The 20,362-nt window shown below is 59.4% G+C and overlaps 1 protein-coding gene across 1 annotated transcript; it reads right to left on the bottom strand.

The window, feature by feature from the left end:
• Nucleotides 1-287: 287 nt before the first annotated feature.
• LZTS1 (leucine zipper tumor suppressor 1) lies at nt 288-19,086 on the bottom strand. Its single transcript, XM_074928477.1, has 4 exons — nt 18,990-19,086; nt 4,755-5,242; nt 3,531-4,352; nt 288-2,253 (listed from the first exon to the last, which is right to left on the bottom strand). Exons 2-4 carry the CDS (start codon nt 5,103-5,105, stop codon nt 1,588-1,590), a joined length of 1,839 nt encoding a protein of 612 aa, XP_074784578.1. The 5' UTR covers nt 5,106-5,242; nt 18,990-19,086; the 3' UTR covers nt 288-1,587.
• Between the last annotated feature and the right edge of the window lie 1,276 nt (nt 19,087-20,362).

Here is a 20,362-nt window from a genome sequence, read left to right as displayed (position 1 = left end):
ACGGGGATCGAAGGTTGGTTTTTCTCAGCGGACCATGGCTAAGGGTCGGCTTGTGCTGTGTGCCAGCGCCGGGACCGGCCGGGCTGCCCCAGCGGGGGTCTGGGGGCAGGGGCAGAAGGCACAGACTGGTTTCCGTGTGTCGCCGTTACAGGCTGGCTGGAGCGGGGTGAGGGATGCTGAATTTTGCTGCTTGTGCACAGCTTTGAGCCCTTGGCCAAATTTGTGGCATGGGATCATGCAAGACACCCCTCCCCCCCCCCCCCCCAACACTGGGACAGGGCTTCCCGGGCTGGTGCCCCCTTTGCTAGTGGGAAAACAGACATATTGCAGTAAAAATACCTCTGCACTAGCACAAAGTGGTCCCAGTTGGAGGCCTCCACCCTGGCAAGCTGGACAGTGGCTGATTCCCTCCCCGGCCATGCTGAGCTGCGGGGGGGACAGGAGAGTCACTGCTGGTGACGTGCAGTGGAGCCTTGTTATGCGCTTGCTGGTGGCAGGAAGAATTTTGAAGAGCTGGGGCAGAAAACAAAATCAACGTGGTTGGTTTGGGTTTGTTTAACCAGCTCCTGTTGCCGGGATCCCGTGGACGTAAGGACGTGGGAGGAGATAAGGCAGCGGGGTTCCTCGGTGGCAGCGAGCGAGGGGGAGTGCGTGGGGTCACGGGGCAAACACAACCGATTTCCCCCTCGATTCCTTGGGTCAGACTGTGGCTTAGAAATTTCTGTGAATTCTTAAATCCAGTTGCCCGTCTGGCAGCTGGAGGAAGGGGACACTGAGTCCTTGTCCGGCAGCGGGGATCGCTGGGCTCGCCACGGCCGTGCGGGTCCGGGGAGGAGGAGGGCTGTGGCCAGGGGCCGGGGTGGGCTGTGCTTGTTGGTGAAAGGTGATTCCGGTGGGGGTGTTGGCTGTATCGAGGTGGGGGGCGCCTGGGTGGGTCCTTCCTGAGGCACTACAGCAGCCCAAGGATGGGAGAGGTGGATGTGCAGCCTGCGCTGGCGGCAGGAGGTGGCTCCTTGGTCCCACAGCGATCGGCTCTGACGGGAGGGAGGTTCAGGAGGGGTGAGAGCAGCTTCCTCCGGGCTGCGGGCAGAGGGTGGCTGGAAATGTGCCGTGGCCGATTCCTCTTGAAGATGGTGGGAAGGGCTGTGGTGTCCCCATCCCCAGAGCTGTGCCGTCACGGGATCCCTCCGAGCCTGGAGCAGAGCATCCCCTGGGAGTTTTGCATCATCTCGTTACCCGACGGGAGATTATTTGCTGAAGTCCTGTTCCCTGACCGCCCCCGTCGCCGGCTTCTCAGACCTACAAGGGGGCAGAAAGACGCTGCCGAGGTAGCAGCGGGGACAAGGGGGAGCTGCTGGCACGTCACCATTGGCACAAGTTGCTTGTTCACCTCTTGTAACACGACAGGCGGGGAGGGCACCGCCGCGATGCGGGGAGGGGAGAGGGGCTGGCGAGGTGGCCAGGCCACCAGCTCCGCTAATAAATACACGGCTCATCTGAACTGTACAGGGCGCGGGCGAGCTGCGGGGCAGCGCTTCTTGCCTGGAACAGACGCCCGAGCTGCAAGGAGGAGAAGGCAGACCTGGCTCAGATCTCGGTGGCAATGATGTCCTCGTAGGGGACGTCAGCGCCGGGTATGTCCAGCTCGATGGGCTCCTTGCCATCTTCCCCTGTGGCAAGCTGCTGGAGCATCTTCTCCAGGTTCTGGTTCCTCTTGTACATGTGCAGGTAGCTCTGCTGCAGCTGCTTCTGGTAGTGAATCACCTTCTCCTTCTCCTCCTTCCACGTCTGCCGCTCATGCTGGAAGCCGGAGGTCATCTGCTCGTTGTTGTCCCGCTCTGCCTTCAGCTCTGCCCTCAGCCTCTCCACCTCTCCCTGCAGGGCTTGAGCATCATCCACCACGGCGCAGGGCCTGGCCACCTCCCGGGCTTCGCTCAGCTGCTCCTTGAGGACGGCGAGCTCCGTCCGCAGGTCCACGATCTCCTGCTCCAGCAGGTTCACCTTCTCCCTCAGCAGCTCGGACTCGTTCTTCTTGCGCTGGAGCTCGTTCTCACACACCTCCAGCTCCATGGCTTTGGTGCGCAGGGAGCCCTCCAGGTCCTGGGTCTTCATCTCCAGCCCTTCCATCTTCAGCCTCACCTCCTTCAGCTGAGCCTTCAGGCTGAGGATCTCGGTGGTCTTGGTGTTGAGCTCTGTCTGGGACTCCTTCAGCTGCTGCTTCAGGAGGGAGATCTCGCCCGACTTCTGGCACACCTGTGGGGAGGGATGCAGCACCCAAGTTAGGGCTGTGCCTCGGAGAAAGCCCGCAGCACCCACAGTACCCCACGCAAGCCGCGCTGGGCACAGCTGGGGTTCGGCGTGTGGAGATCTCAGCCACGAAATCCCATCCAGGGAGATGCCCAAGCACAGGGAGCAACGCCCCGGGCTCTCGGGGGGCTGGAGGGGACCCCACGCTCTCCATGCATCAACACCCCATCTGGCACGGAGGGCTGTTAGTGACCAGCCGGGAGGATTTAAGGGGCTGACACCCCTCAGCTGAGGTGTGGCATTGGAGGGTGTTGAGGGAGCGCTCAAGTCCCAATATCCCGTCCAACACGTTTGCCGAAACCACCGCTCACGAGGTCAGTTCAACTCGCAGAGCTCATTTCACCAGCAGACCCCAACTGCACCCTGCACCCCACAAAACTGCAGCTCGGGAGCCTGAAGCGGGGCTGGTACCGCCGCTCCTCCAGAAAGCCGCTGGGGGGGCGGAACCCAGCCGCGCTGAGAGGGTCCCTCCGGCCATAGTTTTGGTAGAGCTTGCCGACAGCCTGGAAAAGTGGCTCCAAAATGCAAATAAACTAAAAATACTGGAAGCGATAGGAGAAATCCCTGCGTGCGAGGGAGCGCAGGTGACCACCTCCCGGCAGCAGCGAGGCCTCTCCCCGCGCAGCCGCCGGGAAATACCGGTCTGTGTTATTCGGGCGGGTGAGCAGGCTCGCGTCTGAATCTTCAGCAGTTTAACGGCCTTTGTTCAGCGATACCCAATCAGTGAGAAAATTAAGCTTAAGCAGAGAGTGGAAGGTTTTACTGCTCTTTAATAAATGACCGTGGCAAGTCCGAGTAGTTCCTATTTACACGGGGGAAGGCAGCTTTACTGCTCCTTTGGGCCAGGCAGCCTGAAAAACCCTGCGCCGGAGTTTGGAAGCACCAAGTTATTTTAATGACCGGGGTTTTTAATGCAGTAGTTGTTTCCTTATATGATGTGAAGTGCTAAGGAGTTAAGAGGGGCAGTGAGTCTCTTCGATTATAACTTACAGAGCCTCCACGTGACAGACTAGGGCTCTCCTTGGCTTTAATATCTCTCTGCTACAGCCTGGGCTTAGCACGTGCACCATCTGCTCTGCTTAGACCCTCCCTGGGTGCAGGTGGAGAAATGGAGAGGAGCTGAGTGGTTTATTGCTGGTGCCAGAGCTACCTCCTTCCATGTTCACCCTTTGCTTTCAGCATTGGCAGCCCGAGATACCTCCTGGTGCTCCGGTGCCACTTACCTCCCACTGGGTCTCCTCCAGTGCCGGGGCGAAGCTGGTTTTCTCCTTCTCGTAGGACCTCAGCTTGGTCTCCAGCAGGTTTTGCTCTTTCATGAGGTTCTCCAGCTCCTCCCGGAGCTGCTTCTTCTCCTGCTGCAGCTGAAACACCTGGAGGTGAAGGACCTGCTGCGTCCGCTGGGTTTTCTGGGAGGTTTGCTTGAGCTTGCTGTTGCACTTCTGCTTGAGGCCCTCCAGCTCTTCCTTGCAGCGCCGCTGCTTCTCTTCATAAACCTGGCAGGAGCTGACCTCCTTCTCCTCGAAGCTCGACTGAAGCTCCTGCAACTCTCCTTCCCTCTCAAGCAGCTTCTGCTCCAGCTCCTGGATGGTGGACTCGTCCGTGGAGATGGGCGAACGGATGCAAGTGGTCTTCTCAGCGGCGTGGTGGTGGGGGGCTTTGCCGGGGTTGAGGATCTTGTTGCCCCCGTCGGAGAAGGACATGGCCTTGAGGCTCATCATGTTGCTGTCCTGGATGATGGCGCACTGCAAGATGTTGTGGGCTGAGCCCCCGAAGCGGCTGATGGGTCCCATGGGCGTGACAAGGGGGTCGAGCTGGTAACTGCTGCTGGTGCTGTGGGTGGGGAGGCTGGACATGGAGTTCCTGCCGGAGTCGGACAGACCCCCCGAGCACAGCACCGGCTTCAGCTCCTGCTCCTTGGATTTGTCCGGGGGGTGCAGCTGCTGGGAGAGGTGACCCCCGTTCTCCGGGGAGGAGTGGAGGATGGCGCCGGCCCGGGGCAGCACCGGTTTGAAGGCGGTCGGTCGTGCAGGCGGCTTCTCCGCGCCCTGGGGAGAAGAGCAGAGCCCATCAGCACAGACCGACACCACATCAGCACAGACCGACACCACGTCATCTGTCCTCCCCCGAGACCCTTCTGCCCCCAGGGATGGTGGGGATGGCTCAGATCTCCATCAAGGGCCAAAAGCTCGGCAGGATGCTGATGGCTAAAACTGCCTCTGAGGGGGTGTTTGGAAATGAAAGGGTGTGGATTGCAGTGTTAATCCCAACTCCTGAAAGCTGGGGGTGGCAGAGTACCCCCAGCACCTCCCTGCTGCCCCTCTCCTCCCGCTTCCTCTGCACTAACTATTTTCTCTGAGCCTTCTCCCTGACTAGGACCAGGACAACCCTGTGGTGGGACCTGCACCCGCTTCGGGGGCACTTTTGGGGCTGCCATCTCCCCTACTAACCACTTCCAGCGGGCTGGGGAAGGGCATCAGCTTCTGCGGTGTGGGCGTCCCGAACTCCATGCCGCTCATCCCGGCCTGGCTGCCCAGCTCCCCGCCGGCAAGCGACGTATAGTCCGCTCGGTGGGAGCCGTGAGATTTCTGGCTGACCTTGATGTAAAAGAAGTCCTCATTCTTGCTGCTTTTGGAGCTGGACTTGTGGCCGGAGTCCTGGGAGAAGCCGAAGCGGAGCAGCCCGTCCGAGTACCTGTTGAGCTTCTTCAGGTGGGATGACTTGCGGAGCTTGTACTGGGAGGCTCGGCAGTGCTTGCTGTGGAAGCTGTGGCCAGAGATGAGGCTACTGACGCTGCCCATGCTGCTCCCGGGCGGGGGGCATGCGGCAGGGGGAGCGGAGCCCGGCTGGACAGTGCGGCGAGGGGTCCGGGCAGCGGGTAGAGCTGGTTGCTGCTGCAATCATAGCAAAGCCCTCGCTGAGCCTGGGAGCTGCGAGCCTGGGGGAGGCAAAGAGAGCAGCGTGAGGGAAAGGGGCTTGGGGGGGGGCGTGCGGTGCTGCCATCGTGGTCTGGGCATCGGCAGGATGCGGTTTCTGTGAGTGTGTAAATAAATGCACACCTTGCACGCATCACCCTCTGCAACTCCCTGCCAGGAGGGGGCAGAGAGGGGGGATGAGTCTCTGGAGCCAAGGCCCCAGCGCCAGGCCCCGAGGGAATGGCCTCAAGCTGCCCAGGGCAGGGTCAGGCTGGCTCTGAGGAAGGATTTCTGTGCAGAAGGGGCTGTTGGGCGTTGGAATGGGCTGCCCAGGGCAGGGGGGAGTCCCCGGGATCCCTGGGGGGGTTGAAGAGTCGGGCTGAGCCAGCGCTGAGGGATCTGGGGGAGTTGGGAAGGGTCAGGGGGAGGGTCATGGTTGGGCTGGAGGAGCTGCAAGGGCTTTTGCCACCCAGATGATTCTGGGATTCTCTCTGGGTACAAGCTGGCATCAGCACGCCAAAGGGCTTGCGCAAAGGGCACGTGGGCACCTCTGTTTGTGCATTTCCCTGTGTGTGTGTCCAGGGCTGGGCCAGCGTGTGTCGTGCGGGGGGTGTGTGGTCAGTCCTCAGGTGCGTGCAAAGGGAGAGGGGACTCTTGCCGAGGCTGGTACCCTGCTGCCAGCCCAGGGCTGCCCTTCCCCATCCGCACAGGCCTCACTGAAGGAGGGTGGCTGATGAGGAAGACAGGGAAGCGCAGGGCTTCCCCCTGTGCCAAACGACGGCTCCAGGAGCCTCCCACGAGGCGCCTGCGTCCCCCAGGCTGGCTGGCACCCACCGTGGCACAGCTCCCGGCCGGCTGGGCACATCCCGCCCCGTGCCTGGGGGCTGGTTGGGAGCCACTGGGTAAAAATAAGGAGATGAGAAAAAGGGATTTCAGTGATCTGTGTGTGCTAAATAGACAAATTTCAACAAGCGCCCGTGCCTCCTGCTTGTTCCGTGCCGGGTGGGTCCCGTCTCCCGACAGCTGCGCTCAGCTGCAGTCACAATCTCTCCCGCATCAACCCGTCGCTCCCTGATTTCTCTCCCATTTTCAGTGCTCCTCTTAACCTGCCTGAAAAGGGATGTTGTGAGGCTTAATTATGCTTAATGTCTGTGCAGCTCTTAGGAAGACAGCGAGAGGCATTACGCGTGTGCTGAGTATTGTGACTGCGGTTCAGAGGTATGTGGGGCTGTGCGTTAATTGTCTTTGCTGTGGCGGGGGGGTGGAAGGAAAAAACCCAGCTCTTGGTGGCCTTTGTGACGCTTGGCTCCCGTGTCAGGGCTATAATGGAGATGCACCTTCCATTTGGATAATTAAAGGGTGAGGTGGAGAGAAGGGGGAAGAGCCGCTGGTAGGCAGAAGTTAGTGCATGATCAAAACGAGATAAATCCCGCTTGCGCAGGATGACGAGATTGGAAACGTTTTTGCTCTCTGCTCTGTGCAGAACAGCTCAAAGCTTCCACCCTCAGCAGCACCGGTGCTGCGTGGCCCAGGTCTCCTCCAGAGCTGCCCTGTGCTGGGGTCCCATCACCCGAGCAGGTGTCCCGGGGGTAAAATATCACCCGACAGCAGGAGAGTGCTCGGGGTCTGCCGGGAGAGGGTGGGCAGATGGAGGGTGCAGGCACGGTGTGCCAGGGCATCCTCGCTGCCTCAACCTCGAGGCCTGGAGAGTTACTTCTATATTTTTCCCTTTTTTCATTACGTCCTGCCTTACTCCTGCTCCAGCACGGGCTCCTCCGCATCCTGAACAGGCTAACACGGACCTGCGCTCATCCCTCAGCTTTATGTTGTCTTTTTCTCTGTGCCCTGAGGACCCAGATTGATTAAGTGTCAAAGAAAAGTCCCAGAAAGACAGGATATCCGCTTTAATCCCTAAATCCATTTTTGGTAGATTAAGAGAAGTAAGAACTGAGATCTGAGCTGCTGCCTGGATGCCGATACGCCAAAAGTGATCGATGACTTTGGCTTCATTCATTTTTACAGAGTAAGAGGCGTAATGGGCGCGGAGGGGGAGGAATCGCTGCGGGGAACAGGATAATTGGCACAGGAGGCCGCTCTGCCAGCGTGTGTTCCCGACACCAGGCTCGTGTGTATGCGCCTGCAGAAGGGGAAAGGCAGTGTCACAGCAGCAAAGCTGCCAACTACGGCGACAGCATCTCGGAGGCAGCAGCGTCCAACATGTGCGAGCAAGCTGGGGGAAAGCAGCCGCCGTATCTACGTGCACCTATAGCAGAGGCATCGGGGAGGTTTGGTGCCTTAAAACGTGGAGCAGCACAGGGTGCAGGGACCCACTGCCCCGGGGATGCCGGGCTTGCTGTCGCCATGGCCAGAGCACCCTTGGATAGACGCACCCTTGGATTTTTGGGGCGCCTGCAGGAGAGAGGAGAAATGTGGGGAGGGAGAGGTGGGACTTTGCAGCCTCTTGGCAGGAGGCGTTCCGATCAATCCCAGCCCTCCTACACATGCCTGAGAGGGTTGGGCATGTCTTTTTCTCCTTCTTCCTTCTTTCGATTTAAAAATGAACACTTTGAAAGCCGTGGAGGAGTTGGCATTCACGCACAGCGTTAGTGGAAAGAGAAAGGCTCTGGGAGACGGCACAGCTGGGAGCCCACCGAGCGAGCAGAGGGCACAGGATTCTGCTCCAGCTTCGAGGCACCTCCAAAAACGAGGGGACCAGACTTGTCCTCCTTCCTTGCTTCCTCTGTGGCACATCTTCCCCTAGGTTAAATCTGACTCTGGGAGCCAGGTCTGTTTGCTGAGCCAAACAAAAACTAGTCGTTATGCACGTAGGTATATATTTAGATGCGTGCGCATATATGTATATTTTAAGGGTTTTTCCATGCTTGGCAACAGCCACGGTTCAGTGAGGTTAGCCGTGCTGCGAAGGGTAAAAGGGGCCTGGGGAAAAAAAAACAACCAACCAACCAACCAAAAAGCAGCGTTGGGTGCCCCAGCCTGTGGGGAGGCTGCTGGAGAGGGGGGGGTGTGCCTGGGTGAGGGGGGTGTGTGGCACCACAGCCCTGGGCACACGCGGGGCTCTCACGGCCCGGCGAGGGGCAGCGTGGAGGTGCACGGGGCTGCGCACGTTGTCGGCTGCAGGTCTGTGCGTGATGCCACCGTATCGGCCTCTCTCTGTCCCTGAAGCCGAAAGCTGCAGCATCCCCCCCTCTCCCCAGCTCAGCTCCTGGCCTTGCCTGGCTCTCTGTGCTAAATGCGATTGCTCTGAAACAGGATTTGCCCTGATACTCACCAATTAACGAGGGCAGAAAGCCAGACAAGACACAAGCCTTTTCCTCTCGCTCTGCCGCCTCCGGCAAATGAGCCCTTCAAGAGCTCTTTTGTCCGTGCCGTGGTGGGGAGGGGGCCGGGGCGTCGGCACGAGCCCCGTGTTGGCCGGACCCCCGGGGTGAGTCGTGCTGAGGGGCAGCGCCTGCGCTCCCTGACCCTTCGTGGGGCTCTTCGCCCCCTGCGGTGGAGTGGCGGGAGGCGCGGGGGTCCGGCACTGGATGGACCCCCAATAAATAAACCATCCTGCAGCGTGGGCCAAACCCACGGGATCAGGGGCTGAACGCGTGGATGTACCCACTCTTATTTTTGCAGAAACAGAGGGGAAAAAAATGAATGGCATCCCACAGTCGTTGCAGTCATGCCTACCCTGCAATCGCACGTGGGAGAGCGGCTCTCCCCACCGCCTCCTTTCTGAATGGGCTGCAGGAATTTAATCTTATCTCCTTGCAGCACAGTTTCTTTGAAGCCTTTCCCTCTTCCTTGCTGAGTTTTCACAGGCAGTAGCTTTCTCTCTGCCGTCCCCAGACAGGCCACCTTCCTCAGAGCCTTCTTTTCCTTCCAGGCTTCGCAGTGTTACTCCCTCCCTGCTGATCCAGTTCTTCTCCCCTCAGTATGCGAAAGCTTCCTTCTCCCCTGCACTCTCTCGCCTACTCTTTTTCCCTCTTGAATTATTATTCATCATTTCTGTGCAGATGCACCCACACATTTAGGTGTTTGTTGGGAGATGCAGAGATAATACAGAAGCAGCAGCAGCTGCCAAGAGCCTGGATGCAGGAGCAGCCTCCTTCCTCTTTCCCTCGATCGCTGCCAGGTGATGTACCCCTGTTTTACTCAGTGATCTGGGTCTTTGAGACACCAGGAATGTGGCCCCGGGGGAAAATGTGAGCATTTCCACGGTGAAAAGCCATGCATGTGCTACCTGGAGCATCTGACTTATGTTTTAATGAAGAGAAAGGCTTCATCCAAAACTCGGGAGTGCGGCAATCCCCCTGAGCTGGCTTTGGGATCTGCAATCAAAGTGGGGTTCTGATTTTTCGACCTGTCAAACCTCCCCCCCCTCAGCTAACAAAGAGCAGGCTGATGAGACAGACCCACCCTGGGCTGCGTGAGCATCTGCCTGTCTCTGCTCGGACTGACGAGCTCAGCCCGCTGTCCCCCTGCCCAGCTGGGGCCAGGCTCTCCAAAACATGCTCATTTCGGTCTCCAAAGAAATGGCAGCAAGAAGGCTTGGAGAGCCCCATCAGCAGAGCCGACCTTGCCCCCACCCTGTAATCTTCACCCTAATTGTGCTAATGGGGATGAATTCAAACACCGCCCAGGCAGACGCCGTCCTTGTGGTGCCCCATTGTGGCTCGGTGCTGGCGAAGGGCCCCATTACAAGGCTTTCATTCACTCTAATTCATTGTCCCCCACTCATTCATTGACATTCATTGGGATCATTCTGATCGGAGGCAGGGAGTGAATTGAGTCCGGGATTCACAAAGCGCACACCATGTGTTCTGCCCTGATTTGCCATTAGTGAAGGGGGACACTCCAGATGAAGAATAACCAGCCTCAATTACATGTTACATCCACTCTAATAGCCCAGGAGTCCATCACACTTAATGTTATTTCAATGAACACTGAGAGAATTCACACCCACTGCCTGGTGCTTGTTAGAGGAGCCCGCAGTGGCGTTGGCAGGGACCTGGGTGGGCTCCACGCCAGCGCAGCAGCCGTAGCCTGGGCTGTGCCTCTGCCAGTGTCCCCTGGCAGCTGGGCTTTTACACCCCGACCAGTGATCCTGCTGCAGGCCCTGGACGTGAAGGTGCAACTGCTCAACAGGGGAAAAAGCAGCAAAAGGTGATCCACGGCTGTTTATAAACCCCTCGGCAGCACCGAGCGCTGCCTCTTCGCACCCAGCTACTGGCTCAGGTCAAGGTCACTTACGCCGCCCTTCTTCCCGCCAGCCTTGATGGAAAAGCCAAAGATCAACGCTGAGTTCAGCATCAGCTTTGGAAAGAGCTTGAAGGAGCTGTGTACAACTCTTCTACCCATCGAGCAATCGAGGCACCAAGCCCGACCGGGGATGATCAACAAGTGGCTTTAATGGGAGATCAGGGTGAAATCATCTGTGTGATGATGTAGGTGACACCGAGGTGACTGGCTTGGGGAAGCCAGTACTAGAATAAGAGGAATTTCTCAAAGTAACAGTGAATCATATTGGCAGAAGGAGCTTTCGAAGGTACCGGCTCACCACCCGCTGTGCTGTCTGGTCCCTCCGTGGGGAGACGACGGCATTTCCCTTGGGCGGGAGCCCTGGCTGAGCAGGGGGAGGCTCCTGCCCCTGCCTGGGGATGATTGCTCAACCCACAGAAAATTGGTGTAAGTCAGCAAAGACCTTCAACGTCTGCGTTTCTGCAGAGCCCCGTGCTTTCTCTCCAGCAAATGCTTACTGGACAGTTAGCCTGAGCACAAACTAATGGCACCAGCAAATACGTGGGCTAGAAAACATGATGCATTATTGTTTCTGTCTCCCTAGCCCGAGAGGGACTTAAAATGAGACAAACCTTGGTGGTGGTGGCTGAAAGGCTGCAACCTCAGCCAGCAGCCATTTATTCCCAGGGAAAGCTGGCGTTTGCTCTGGCAGCCTGCGGGAAGGTCGGGAGATGAGCAAAGTGAGAGAGGGCTGGGCTGGGGCAGCGTAACCCACCCCCGGGCTCGGCAGCTCACTGAACGATGCGGCGACGGAGGAAAAACCATCACCTGCTTAACCTGCTCCCGGCCAGCGGGCCGCTTTGGGAAGGCCGTGCCGGGGTGCTGATGCTCCCTGGCCGGCCCGTGCTGACGGAACGAGCCGGGGCTGTTTACAGAGCCAGCCCGTGTTTTCTGTACGCAGAGCACCGGGGGATTTCTGGTGCCGGCGTGCCCCGGCTCTCCCCCGCGCAGCTGCGCTTTATGTTAAACAGCCTCAGACGCAAGCGAAGCCGAACACGTTATCAGGAGCTGGGCCTGAGACGGTCCCGGCCTCCCTCCTGTCCCTGGGCCCCTCCGGCCTCGGGGAGGGTTGTTCCCAAGATGCGCTGCGAGCACAGCCGCAGCAGGGCATTGTGGGAATATCCCTGCCCCACGTTATTACCACCTTGGCTTGGTCCGTAGCTCCTCTTTATGCTCCTGATGCCGTAAATTTCCACAAATAATTTTCCTCAGTCCTACCCACGACATCCCGCACCTCCCTGCTCAGACCAGAGCCCGGAATCACTTTGTTCCAGGTTAAATACAACTCCGCGACCCTCCGGCTCCGCACCTTCACTCGACCACACGTGAAGTCACCCCCCCTCCCTGTGCCACCCAGCGATGCCCAGGGTCTCCAGGGTCTCCCCACAGCCGCTGCCCCGCTCCTGCCAGCGGCCCCACGGCACACGGGTGTCAGAGCTCCGCAGTGATTCAACACCCGAGCTCAGCACCCACACGAGTCATATCAGTCATGCTCCGGGTACGAAGGAAATGCTTGTATGAGACATAGTTAAATATTCCTGGGGTGGAGAGAAAGATCTTTTCAGCTTTACCTAATTCCTAACAGCATCTGGCTTTTCCCGCTAATGAGCAACTAATACTGCAATTAAAGCTGTGCTAATTGGGAACTCAGAAATCCTCTGGTCTTTGCTTATGTCTCTGGCAGGTTTGCGGACTCGCCGGGGCTGTGGTGGGCACGTCGGAATGACCACACTGGCACCGGGGAACGGCCACCACCTCCAGACTGGCAAATTCACCCCCCTCCCACGAGCGGCACCATCAATCCGCGGGACGGAGCCGAGACCCCCCTGTGCCCCGACACCCGGGTCACCAGCACCCGCTTGGTCCCCGCCGGCTGCTCGCAGGATCCTTCTGTTAACGGGGCAAGTTTCGGGGAGGGGTTTGACAGCCCGGGGATGCTGTCGGGGAGAGAAGTGGCTCTTGTACCCAGGGAGGACCTTGCAGAAGGTACCGTCCACGGCAGCTCGTCCCCGCCAGGCTGACAGGCACAAAACAACCGCTGCTTCCCTTGGAGGAGGGCGAGGGGGCCCTCGCACCCCCGCCACGGGTTAGTTATTTTGGGAACCGTCTGGGGCTGGCAGCTGGTGCCGGGGTGGGTGACAGCTGAGCACGGCTTTCACTTGGGATCTGCGAGGCCCCTTCTCGCGCATCTATTTCTGACCTGTAAAACACAATCTGCCAGGGTGTGAGCGGGGCCGGGGGGGGGGGGGGGGGGCATCCAAAAACACTGGTAGCAAAGGACTGGCTTGCGCTAGGCAGCTCAGTGCCTCCGAGCATCTTGCGGGTGCCTCTGAGTGTGGTTGGGAAGCGGCAGAGGTGTTGTCCTTTAATTCCTCCTGTGGGGCGAGGTCTGTGCCCGGGGCGACTCCGCATCGCCGCAGCCCCTGTCAGCGCCAGACCAGTGAGCTTTGGTGTCCCGCACGTCTCCCACGCGCTGTCTCTGGGGTCTAATTGATGGAAAGGGTTCGTCTGTCCAGCTAAAAATAGCAAGAACTTCATGTAACTTGAGATGAGCCCTAAATACTTCTCCTCCCAGCTTTCCGCTTCCACAGGCTTTGCATGTGTCTTCCTCTGTCCCCCTATTTATGGATAAATGAGGGACAGCGAGCCCGTTTCCCCCAGGTTATGACAATGTGGTAGCACCAAGGATTCCTTCCACAAGCCAGTCCCTTGGCAGCCACCAGGAAATACCTGGACTAAGGCTCTTTCTGCCTCAAAACTCCCCCAAGAGCACACAGGGGAGAAGCATCCTCTTCATGTACGGGGAAAATTTAGAAGTGGAGCTGCAGGCTGCCATGGAGACAGGGCTCTGTTTGCAATCTTCTTGCTTTTTATTGTCTCTCCTCCTCTCCCAAGCAGTTGAAAAGCAGCAGGAGCAAGGCCCGTGTTGCCTCCTGGTCCACTTTCCCATGTAAGCGTTCAGGAGGTGCAGCTGGGTCTCCTCTCTGGACCTTCACCTTCCTTTTGGCACCTCCTTGGTGTGACTGGGTATAAAACAAATCCGTGCTGCTTCTCTCTCAGCCTTGTTGGGTTCATGTGCAACATGAGCACTGTCAGGGCGCAGGGACCCTCCGTCTGCTCTCCCTGGCTCTTTTCTCCCTGGTGACGGCCAGGTTGCTCAGGACAGGAGCAGCCAGGGGGTGAGGTAGGGCTGGTTCTCTCAGGACATACTCCTGAAGTCATGGGCTGGAAACTGCCTGCTGCAGTGGGAAGCTTCGGCTGCTTCCCTGAGAAACAGGAGGGGGAATAACTGACCCTGGCAGCAGCTGAAAACCCTCAGTCTCTGTCCTTAGCAGTCAGGAAGGCTGTGAGCATCAGAGGAAGAATTTCTCCAAGGTAGGACCTAAAGATCTTCCAGCAAACTGAACTTCTCCATGTCAAGTCTGTGCTTGACTTCACACCACCTGAGCTCCAGAACTAAGCCGTGCATTATTTCTGTGCTGTCCTTCCTTGTTTGTGATACCAGTTATGCCTAAATGCTGGGTATTTTCGTACCCTGCATGATGCACAGCCAAGTGGCAGCTGAGAAAAGGCAACTTCTGCATCTTGATGAAGAGCCAACCTCAGTCCTTGCTGGGAAAAGCATCTGCTGCGCTGCTGCTGTCTCTTCTCATCCTTCAACTCCCTCTCCTGCTTTCCAGAGTGATACATGTCCCTATCCCTGCTCTGCTCAACCAGGATTCAGTGCAGCCACAGAATTAAAAAAAGGCAAATTCAGTTCTCGCTTCCTATTTTCCTCCTCCTCTTTTTTTTTTTTTTTTTTTTCCAACTTGGCCCGTTGTGAAAACCACCCCTTTAATGCCTGGCTGCCAACTAGAGCAGTTCTCTCAAAAGAGAAATGTACATCAAAGTTGCAAGGAATATTCAATTAACCTTTAAAGGAGATCATCCATAACTGGCTTACAGAGATGTCATTTAATTGTTTAAAAAAAATAAACACAGGCACTTGCATTTCAGAGGAGCATGTCTGTTGAGACTGTTCTGGCTGATGTCTTGCTAAAAGGCAATTAAATATCTAAGTGTTCCTTCCAACTTGCATTCTGAGCTAGAACCTCCGACAGAGTTATCTTCGCTGAGGCGATATGGCAAGTGGCCAAATTCACCCATTCTGCGGCTAGGAAACCTCGATAAGCTCCTCTGAGGAAATTGATGGCAAATAGCCCCGTGTCGTTGCACGACGACAAGTTAAAATGGACCTTTTGGAGGTTTTTCTTCTTCCAGCAAGAGGGAGCCAAGCCCGCAGGTCTGAGCCTGAGCACTGCCAATGCCCTATTCCTCCAAAAGTCAGGGGCTCGGGGGATGAGGCTCTTTAATAAATGATTAAAAATCCTCTTATTCTAAAGAGGAGAGCGTGCACATGCATTGCTACCCTCTGCTGGAAGGAGCTCGCTTTCACAGAGGCCTGACGCCGCTAAGGGGAGAAATGGAGATCTTTCAGCTCAGGAGGAAAACTGTGCGTGAGGAAGAGGAAGGTCTGAACCGGAACGCTGCTGTTGAGGAGACTGGTTGCAAAACAATGCGGGATCAGCATTTGCTCCTGCAGCTCTGGAACAATCCCAGCCCTGTTTATGCCATGGGGTGTCCCCTTCCCCCAGATTTTGCCCTCCCGGACCAGGCGATGGCCACGTGGGTCAGGGCTTCCCATCAACAATCTGTCAAGCCTTCCTGCTCAGGGAGGGCCTCTTCTTAATTCAGGGAGCAAGCACAAGACCCCAGTAGACGCGAACAATCTGTATAGGAAAGACTTTGGGACCCACGTGCCAAATCTTTGTACATTCCCTGCTATTTTTAACTAATCCCTCATGGCAATCGTCCACGTAGGTCCTGCCCGCTCCCAGCCTCACGCCTTCACCGCTGCTCTCCCCATCCCGGGCGCTCTCTGCCTCTTCCCTGCATCCTGCTGCCCTCCACAGAGGAGATTCTCTGCTGCCTTATACCTACAGGTCTGGAAAAAAAAAACCCAACAGCAAACCCAAGAGCAGCCGGTAAACAGACATCATCAAATAAACGAGCTAGGAGGGGATTTTTTAAGACCTTCCAAGAAAATATTTCTAAGCACACACGCAAGTCAGTGGTTAGGGGGACTGGAAGAAAAAAAGCCACCACGTTTCCTATCGGGGCTGAGCTTTTTCTAAGCGCTGGAGGATCAAGGTCCCACACCTCGGGGTGCAGGGCACGGGCAGCCCCTGTGGCTCCGTGATCGAGCAGTACAGGGCCACAGTCCTGTCTCCGCCAGTCTGTGCTGCTTCGAGGAGCAATTTTAGCACCCGTTTCCTTTAACGGCAGCAGTGCTACTATCTTTTCACACTTGTCCACGCAGCACCTTGCACCACGGGCTCTGAGCTCTGCCGGGATGTCTGTGGGTGACTGAGTGTCCCGGGGAGCCAGCCTGGAGCTCGGCTCTCGCTGTCGGAGGTGGGGACGGGTTTGTGAATGGTCTCAAGGAAAGCAGATACGGATCCAGCCCTCGGCTGGGTTTTGCTCCCTGCCGCCCCGAGAGCGGCTGCTCTGCGGCTGCCCACCTCTCTGCATGCCGCAGATGCCTCACCTGAGCGTGTGCTGAGCATGACTCTACCTGCCCGCAGCGAAACGGAGGCTTTCAAAAAGGGGAAGAAATAGCGATTTAGGGCCAAGGATCTCATCAGAGCAAGGTCAGCGGGAGGTGCGGGCTGGGAGCGCAGCAGCTCGCTGGGACAGCATCCCTGGCCCCGCATCCCTGTCCCCGCTCTGCAGCGGCGCATCCGCAAGGGCTCGGCCTCCCCCTTGCTCAGGTGCCGCGGCTCCTCTGCCCCAGCCGGGGTGGGGGTCTGCCCCCCACACCCTCGGCACGGGAAGCCTCCCCTGGAAGTCCCTGCGCCCGCTTCGGTGCCTCGCAGGGGAGCTGGCTTTGCTTGAAATCTCATTTTCCTGCCTGAGTTTCACATTCATTTGCCTCCCACCGCTCCGCAGCGCTGCCTGCCAGGGAAGAGTGACTAAGGGGTGGGTGGAAAGAAAAAAAAAAAAAAAAAAGAAAGACTCAAGACCAATTTAGCAGCCTGCGGTGCCAAGAGGAGGGGGGTCATCCGGGGAGCAGGAGGGGCACCGGCACAGCTGGGGGCTCTGAGGGTGAGGGAGCTGCCACGGCGGCCAGCGCAGCCGCTCGAGCGTGTGCTTGGAGGCCTGGCAGGGAGCTGAGAGCATCCCCCCGAGCCTGCGATTGTGTTCCTGAGTGCACTTTTGCAGCTGCCATTAATTGCCCCCCAGCGCCGATTGCACCGGTGGTTTTTGCACTTCCAATTCTTTGTCCGCCAGATTAATGGCCCTGGTGATTCATTGCAGGGGGGGATCCTGCGGGATGGCTAACGGAGGCCTCCGCGGGCCCTCGGAAAAACCTGGCTGCGGGTGTGGGTGTGAGCTGGGCAGCTCAGCGCAGGGTGACACGGAGGGGCCCGGGGGATGGTGTGCGACGGTGCGTGGCCGTGACCGCAGGCTGGTGTGGGAGGCTGGGACCAGGCGAGGAGCAGCCGGGCTGGCTCTGCCCCAGCAGTGATTTCAAAGGGAGGTTAATCAGCGGCCGGAGGGGTGGTGTCAGGAGGACGGGCAGTGGCGACACGCGAGGACTTTTTTTCCTGTTGGTTATTCCACTTGCCGCAGCCGTCGGTGTGGAAAACAAGCTCTGGGGAGGAATTTGGACGGCCGTGGTAACTACCGCGGAAACGTGAGCCTGCTCAGGAAAATGGGTCAGGTGCTGGTCCCTCTGCGGGGAGCACACGGAGTCACACATGTAAGGAGCTCACAGGCCTCAGCTCACTTGTGAACACACGGAGAAACCCCCTCAGCGCTGCTCTGCTGGGGCAGCCTCGGCTGAGGAGGTGCCCAGGGCTTGGCACGGCTGGAAGGGGCTGACACCAGGGCCGGGGCAGGGGGGGTGGCAGAAGGGGACAGCGGGAAACCAAATGCAAACTCCCCAAGGAAGAGGGGCTCGTGTCAGGGCTGCGATGGTGCCACCACTGCAGCTGGGATCGAGGTGTGTGGGCAGAGCCGTGCAGGGGGAATCAGGGCGGGGGGGGGGCTGGATGGGAGCTGACAGGGCTCCCCCACAATCCCAGGGCAAATTTTTGTGGGGGGGGACCCTCCTGCCACAGCCCTGGGAACCCGTACCCAGGGCCAAACGCTCCCGAGGCGTGAGAACCAGCGAGGGGCTCTCTGTGGAGCCCGAGCCGGCAGCCAGCCCCTTCGGAGAGGGCGAGAGACGAACCCCTCAGCTGTCAGTGAGGGAGGGAGCAGCGTGCCCCGAGCTGGGCACCCGGCTCCGAGCTTGTGACCCCCCCGGCGCCAGCAGCTGCCGGGCTGTACCCATCTGGCACCGACCGCAGAGCGTCAGCGGGGTGAGAAGCGACAGCCCAGGGTTCACTTCTGCCACAGCCCCCCGCAAGCCTCCCGCGCCGCTTTGGGAGGCAGAAGTTGATCCCTGGCTTGGCAGGACCTGGGCTGGCACCCCCCGAGAGCGGCGCATCCTCCGCTCAGCACTGACACCCCCACCACCCACCCCTCCGCGTTTACCTGTGCGCAAAACCAGGCCCAGACCCTGCACCCACCCACCCCCACCGGGGGAAGCTCCGGCTGCTCTGCCCGGCCGTGCCAGTGGGCACCCAGGGAAAGGCAAAAACCCTTCCAGAGACACCTGGCTGCGCGCTCACGCGATGGCACCCACATCCCGGCACACTGAGGGACCCGATGCCCGCGCAAGCCGCAACCTCTGCGCCTGCTAATCCTCACACACCCCCCCCCGCTGCCCACCGGCTTGCTGCCCATCCTACCACCCACCCGCGGGCAAATCATTGCCACCACGGGCGGGCAGCCCCTTCCCCGCGGGTGGCTCAGGGCTGAGGACACCAAACCAAAAGGCATCTTGTTCCGTCTTTTCTCTTCCCGGAGAGTTTGGGGTCTGGGTAACCAGAAGCAGCCTGAACCAAGGTGCTGAACACGCAGAATTTTCTCGCTGCCTTGAAAAGAAGTTTTCCAGACTTCAGAGGGAAGTGAAAAAAAAAACGGGAGCTGAGCCCTGGGGGAGCTGCTGGCGGCTCCGACCTGGCAGAGGGATGCGCGGCCGGGGGGTGGCGGCGGGGGGGGGCACACACACACACACACACACACACACACACTCCATTTAAGCCGCTCTCCCGGGCAGCACCGACCCCGCGGGCTTGGCCAGCGGCTCCGAGCCTTTGGGCCCGAGCCCCGCAGAGTCGGAGCCGGGACCGTCGCCGCGCTGCGCATCCCCGGGGGCACCGCGGCCGCTTAACCCCGGAGCGGTCCCCGCGCCCGGCGGGGGGAGGCCCGGCCGCGCCGCTCGGCCCCGTCCCCTGCCCGGGGCTCCCCGGGGCAGTTTCCCCCCCCCACCGCTCCCCCTCTCCCCCCCGTGCCCAGCCGCGGGGCTTGGCCCACCTCGGGTGGCCGCTGGCTCCTCTGCGCGGCCGCGCAGCGCTCCGCGGGGCTCTCGGTGCGCGCCCGGCAGCAGCATCCCCGGCGCGGCGGCGGGAGGAGGAGGAGGAGGAGGAGGAGGAGGAGGAGGAGGAGGAGGAGGAGGAGGAGGAGGAGCCTGGAGCCCCGCACCCGCGCATCGGCCCGCCCCGGCGCAGCCCCCGGCCTTTGTGTCCCGGCCCGCGGGGTGTCCGTGTCCCGGCCCCCGGCCCCGCCCCGTCCCTTGGGGTGTCGGGGGGTTGGGGAATGGGGGGGCCGGGGGGGGGTACCCCTTTGCTCGCCCTGGGGCTGGGGCAGATGCTAAGGGAGAGGAAGAAGTGAGCGACGCTTTGGGTGGACGCGGCCGGATTTGGCCCGTCGGTGCGGCCGTTCCCGCCCGGTGCCGGGATCAGGCCGGCGCCTTGGAAGGGCTTTGGGAAAAGCGGCGAGAGCCCGGGGAGAGCAGCCGGCAGCGGGGGAGCTCGCCCGGCCGGGAAAGGTCTGGGCTGAAGTTCCTGTTTTGCCTGATCTGGAACAGGGACTCCAAGCGGAGCCTCCAATATCCCCCCTTTGGGACGAGCACCGGGCTGGGCCCGGGTGTGTCTGCCTCATGCCACAACTAGTCCTTCACGGCAGAAATAAGGCCACGTTGCCCAGGCCTCTGGCCACGGGGAACCGAACCGGTGGGGCCACGGCCAGAGCCATCCTCGGGGCAGAGGAGGAAACTGAGGCACGGAGCCCCAGCTGCGCAGGAGCCTCGCCTTGCTCAGGCTGATGCCCAGAGAAGTGGCTTTGGCTTCGCAAACAAGCCACCCCCTTGGCTGCTCCCCCATGAGGGCCCGTGTGTGTGTATTTATGTGGAAGAAAGGCAAATAAATGCAGGAGAAGGGGGAGCTGAGCCACAGCAGCACGAGCACAGGTGGCTGCTCCCGTCTGGGCTCTGGCTCTGTCGAGCCTGACCGGAGTGCACAGCCCGGAGCAAAAGGTGCCCAAAACCATCCCCAAACCAGCGGGCTGAAGTCAGTGTGGGCTGTGGGCCACCTCTGGGGCTGGCAATGGCTGTGCCAAGGAACAGACATGGGAGGGACCAGTGTCCTGACCCCTCCTGGCCTCACCTTTGGCGCTGACCGGTGGGGAGGGATGCTCTAAAGAAAAAACCCTGAGCATCTCTGCTAAGCCACCTCCCTGAAGCGACACAGGTTGAGGCCCCGGTACCAATTTCGTAGCCCAAGCAGGCTGTGCTTGTCCACAGGTAGGGCCCATCCTGCCCCTGCGGATGCGATTTCTCTTCTATCAGGAGGAAACCGAGCAGGGACCCACACGGGCTGTGACTTTGCAAGCACTGAGCAGCGTTCGGT

This window comes from Athene noctua, chromosome 28, assembly GCF_965140245.1.
Source record: "Athene noctua chromosome 28, bAthNoc1.hap1.1, whole genome shotgun sequence".
NCBI lineage: Eukaryota > Metazoa > Chordata > Aves > Strigiformes > Strigidae > Athene > Athene noctua.
This window is presented reverse-complemented; position numbering and strand designations above follow the sequence as displayed.

What these genes read in the sequence shown, in the direction of transcription:
- LZTS1 (XM_074928477.1), bottom strand. Translation starts at nt 5,105, where the DNA reads ATGGGCAGCGTCAGTAGCCTCATCTCTGGCCACAGCTTCCACAGCAAG. An exon ending in TCCCCAGCCCGCTGGAAGTG is followed by an intron (nt 4,353 to 4,754) that starts GTTAGTAGGGGA and finishes TCTTCTCCCCAG; the next exon opens with GGCGCGGAGAAGCCGCCTGC. An exon ending in TGGAGGAGACCCAGTGGGAG is followed by an intron (nt 2,254 to 3,530) that starts GTAAGTGGCACC and finishes CCCTCCCCACAG; the next exon opens with GTGTGCCAGAAGTCGGGCGA.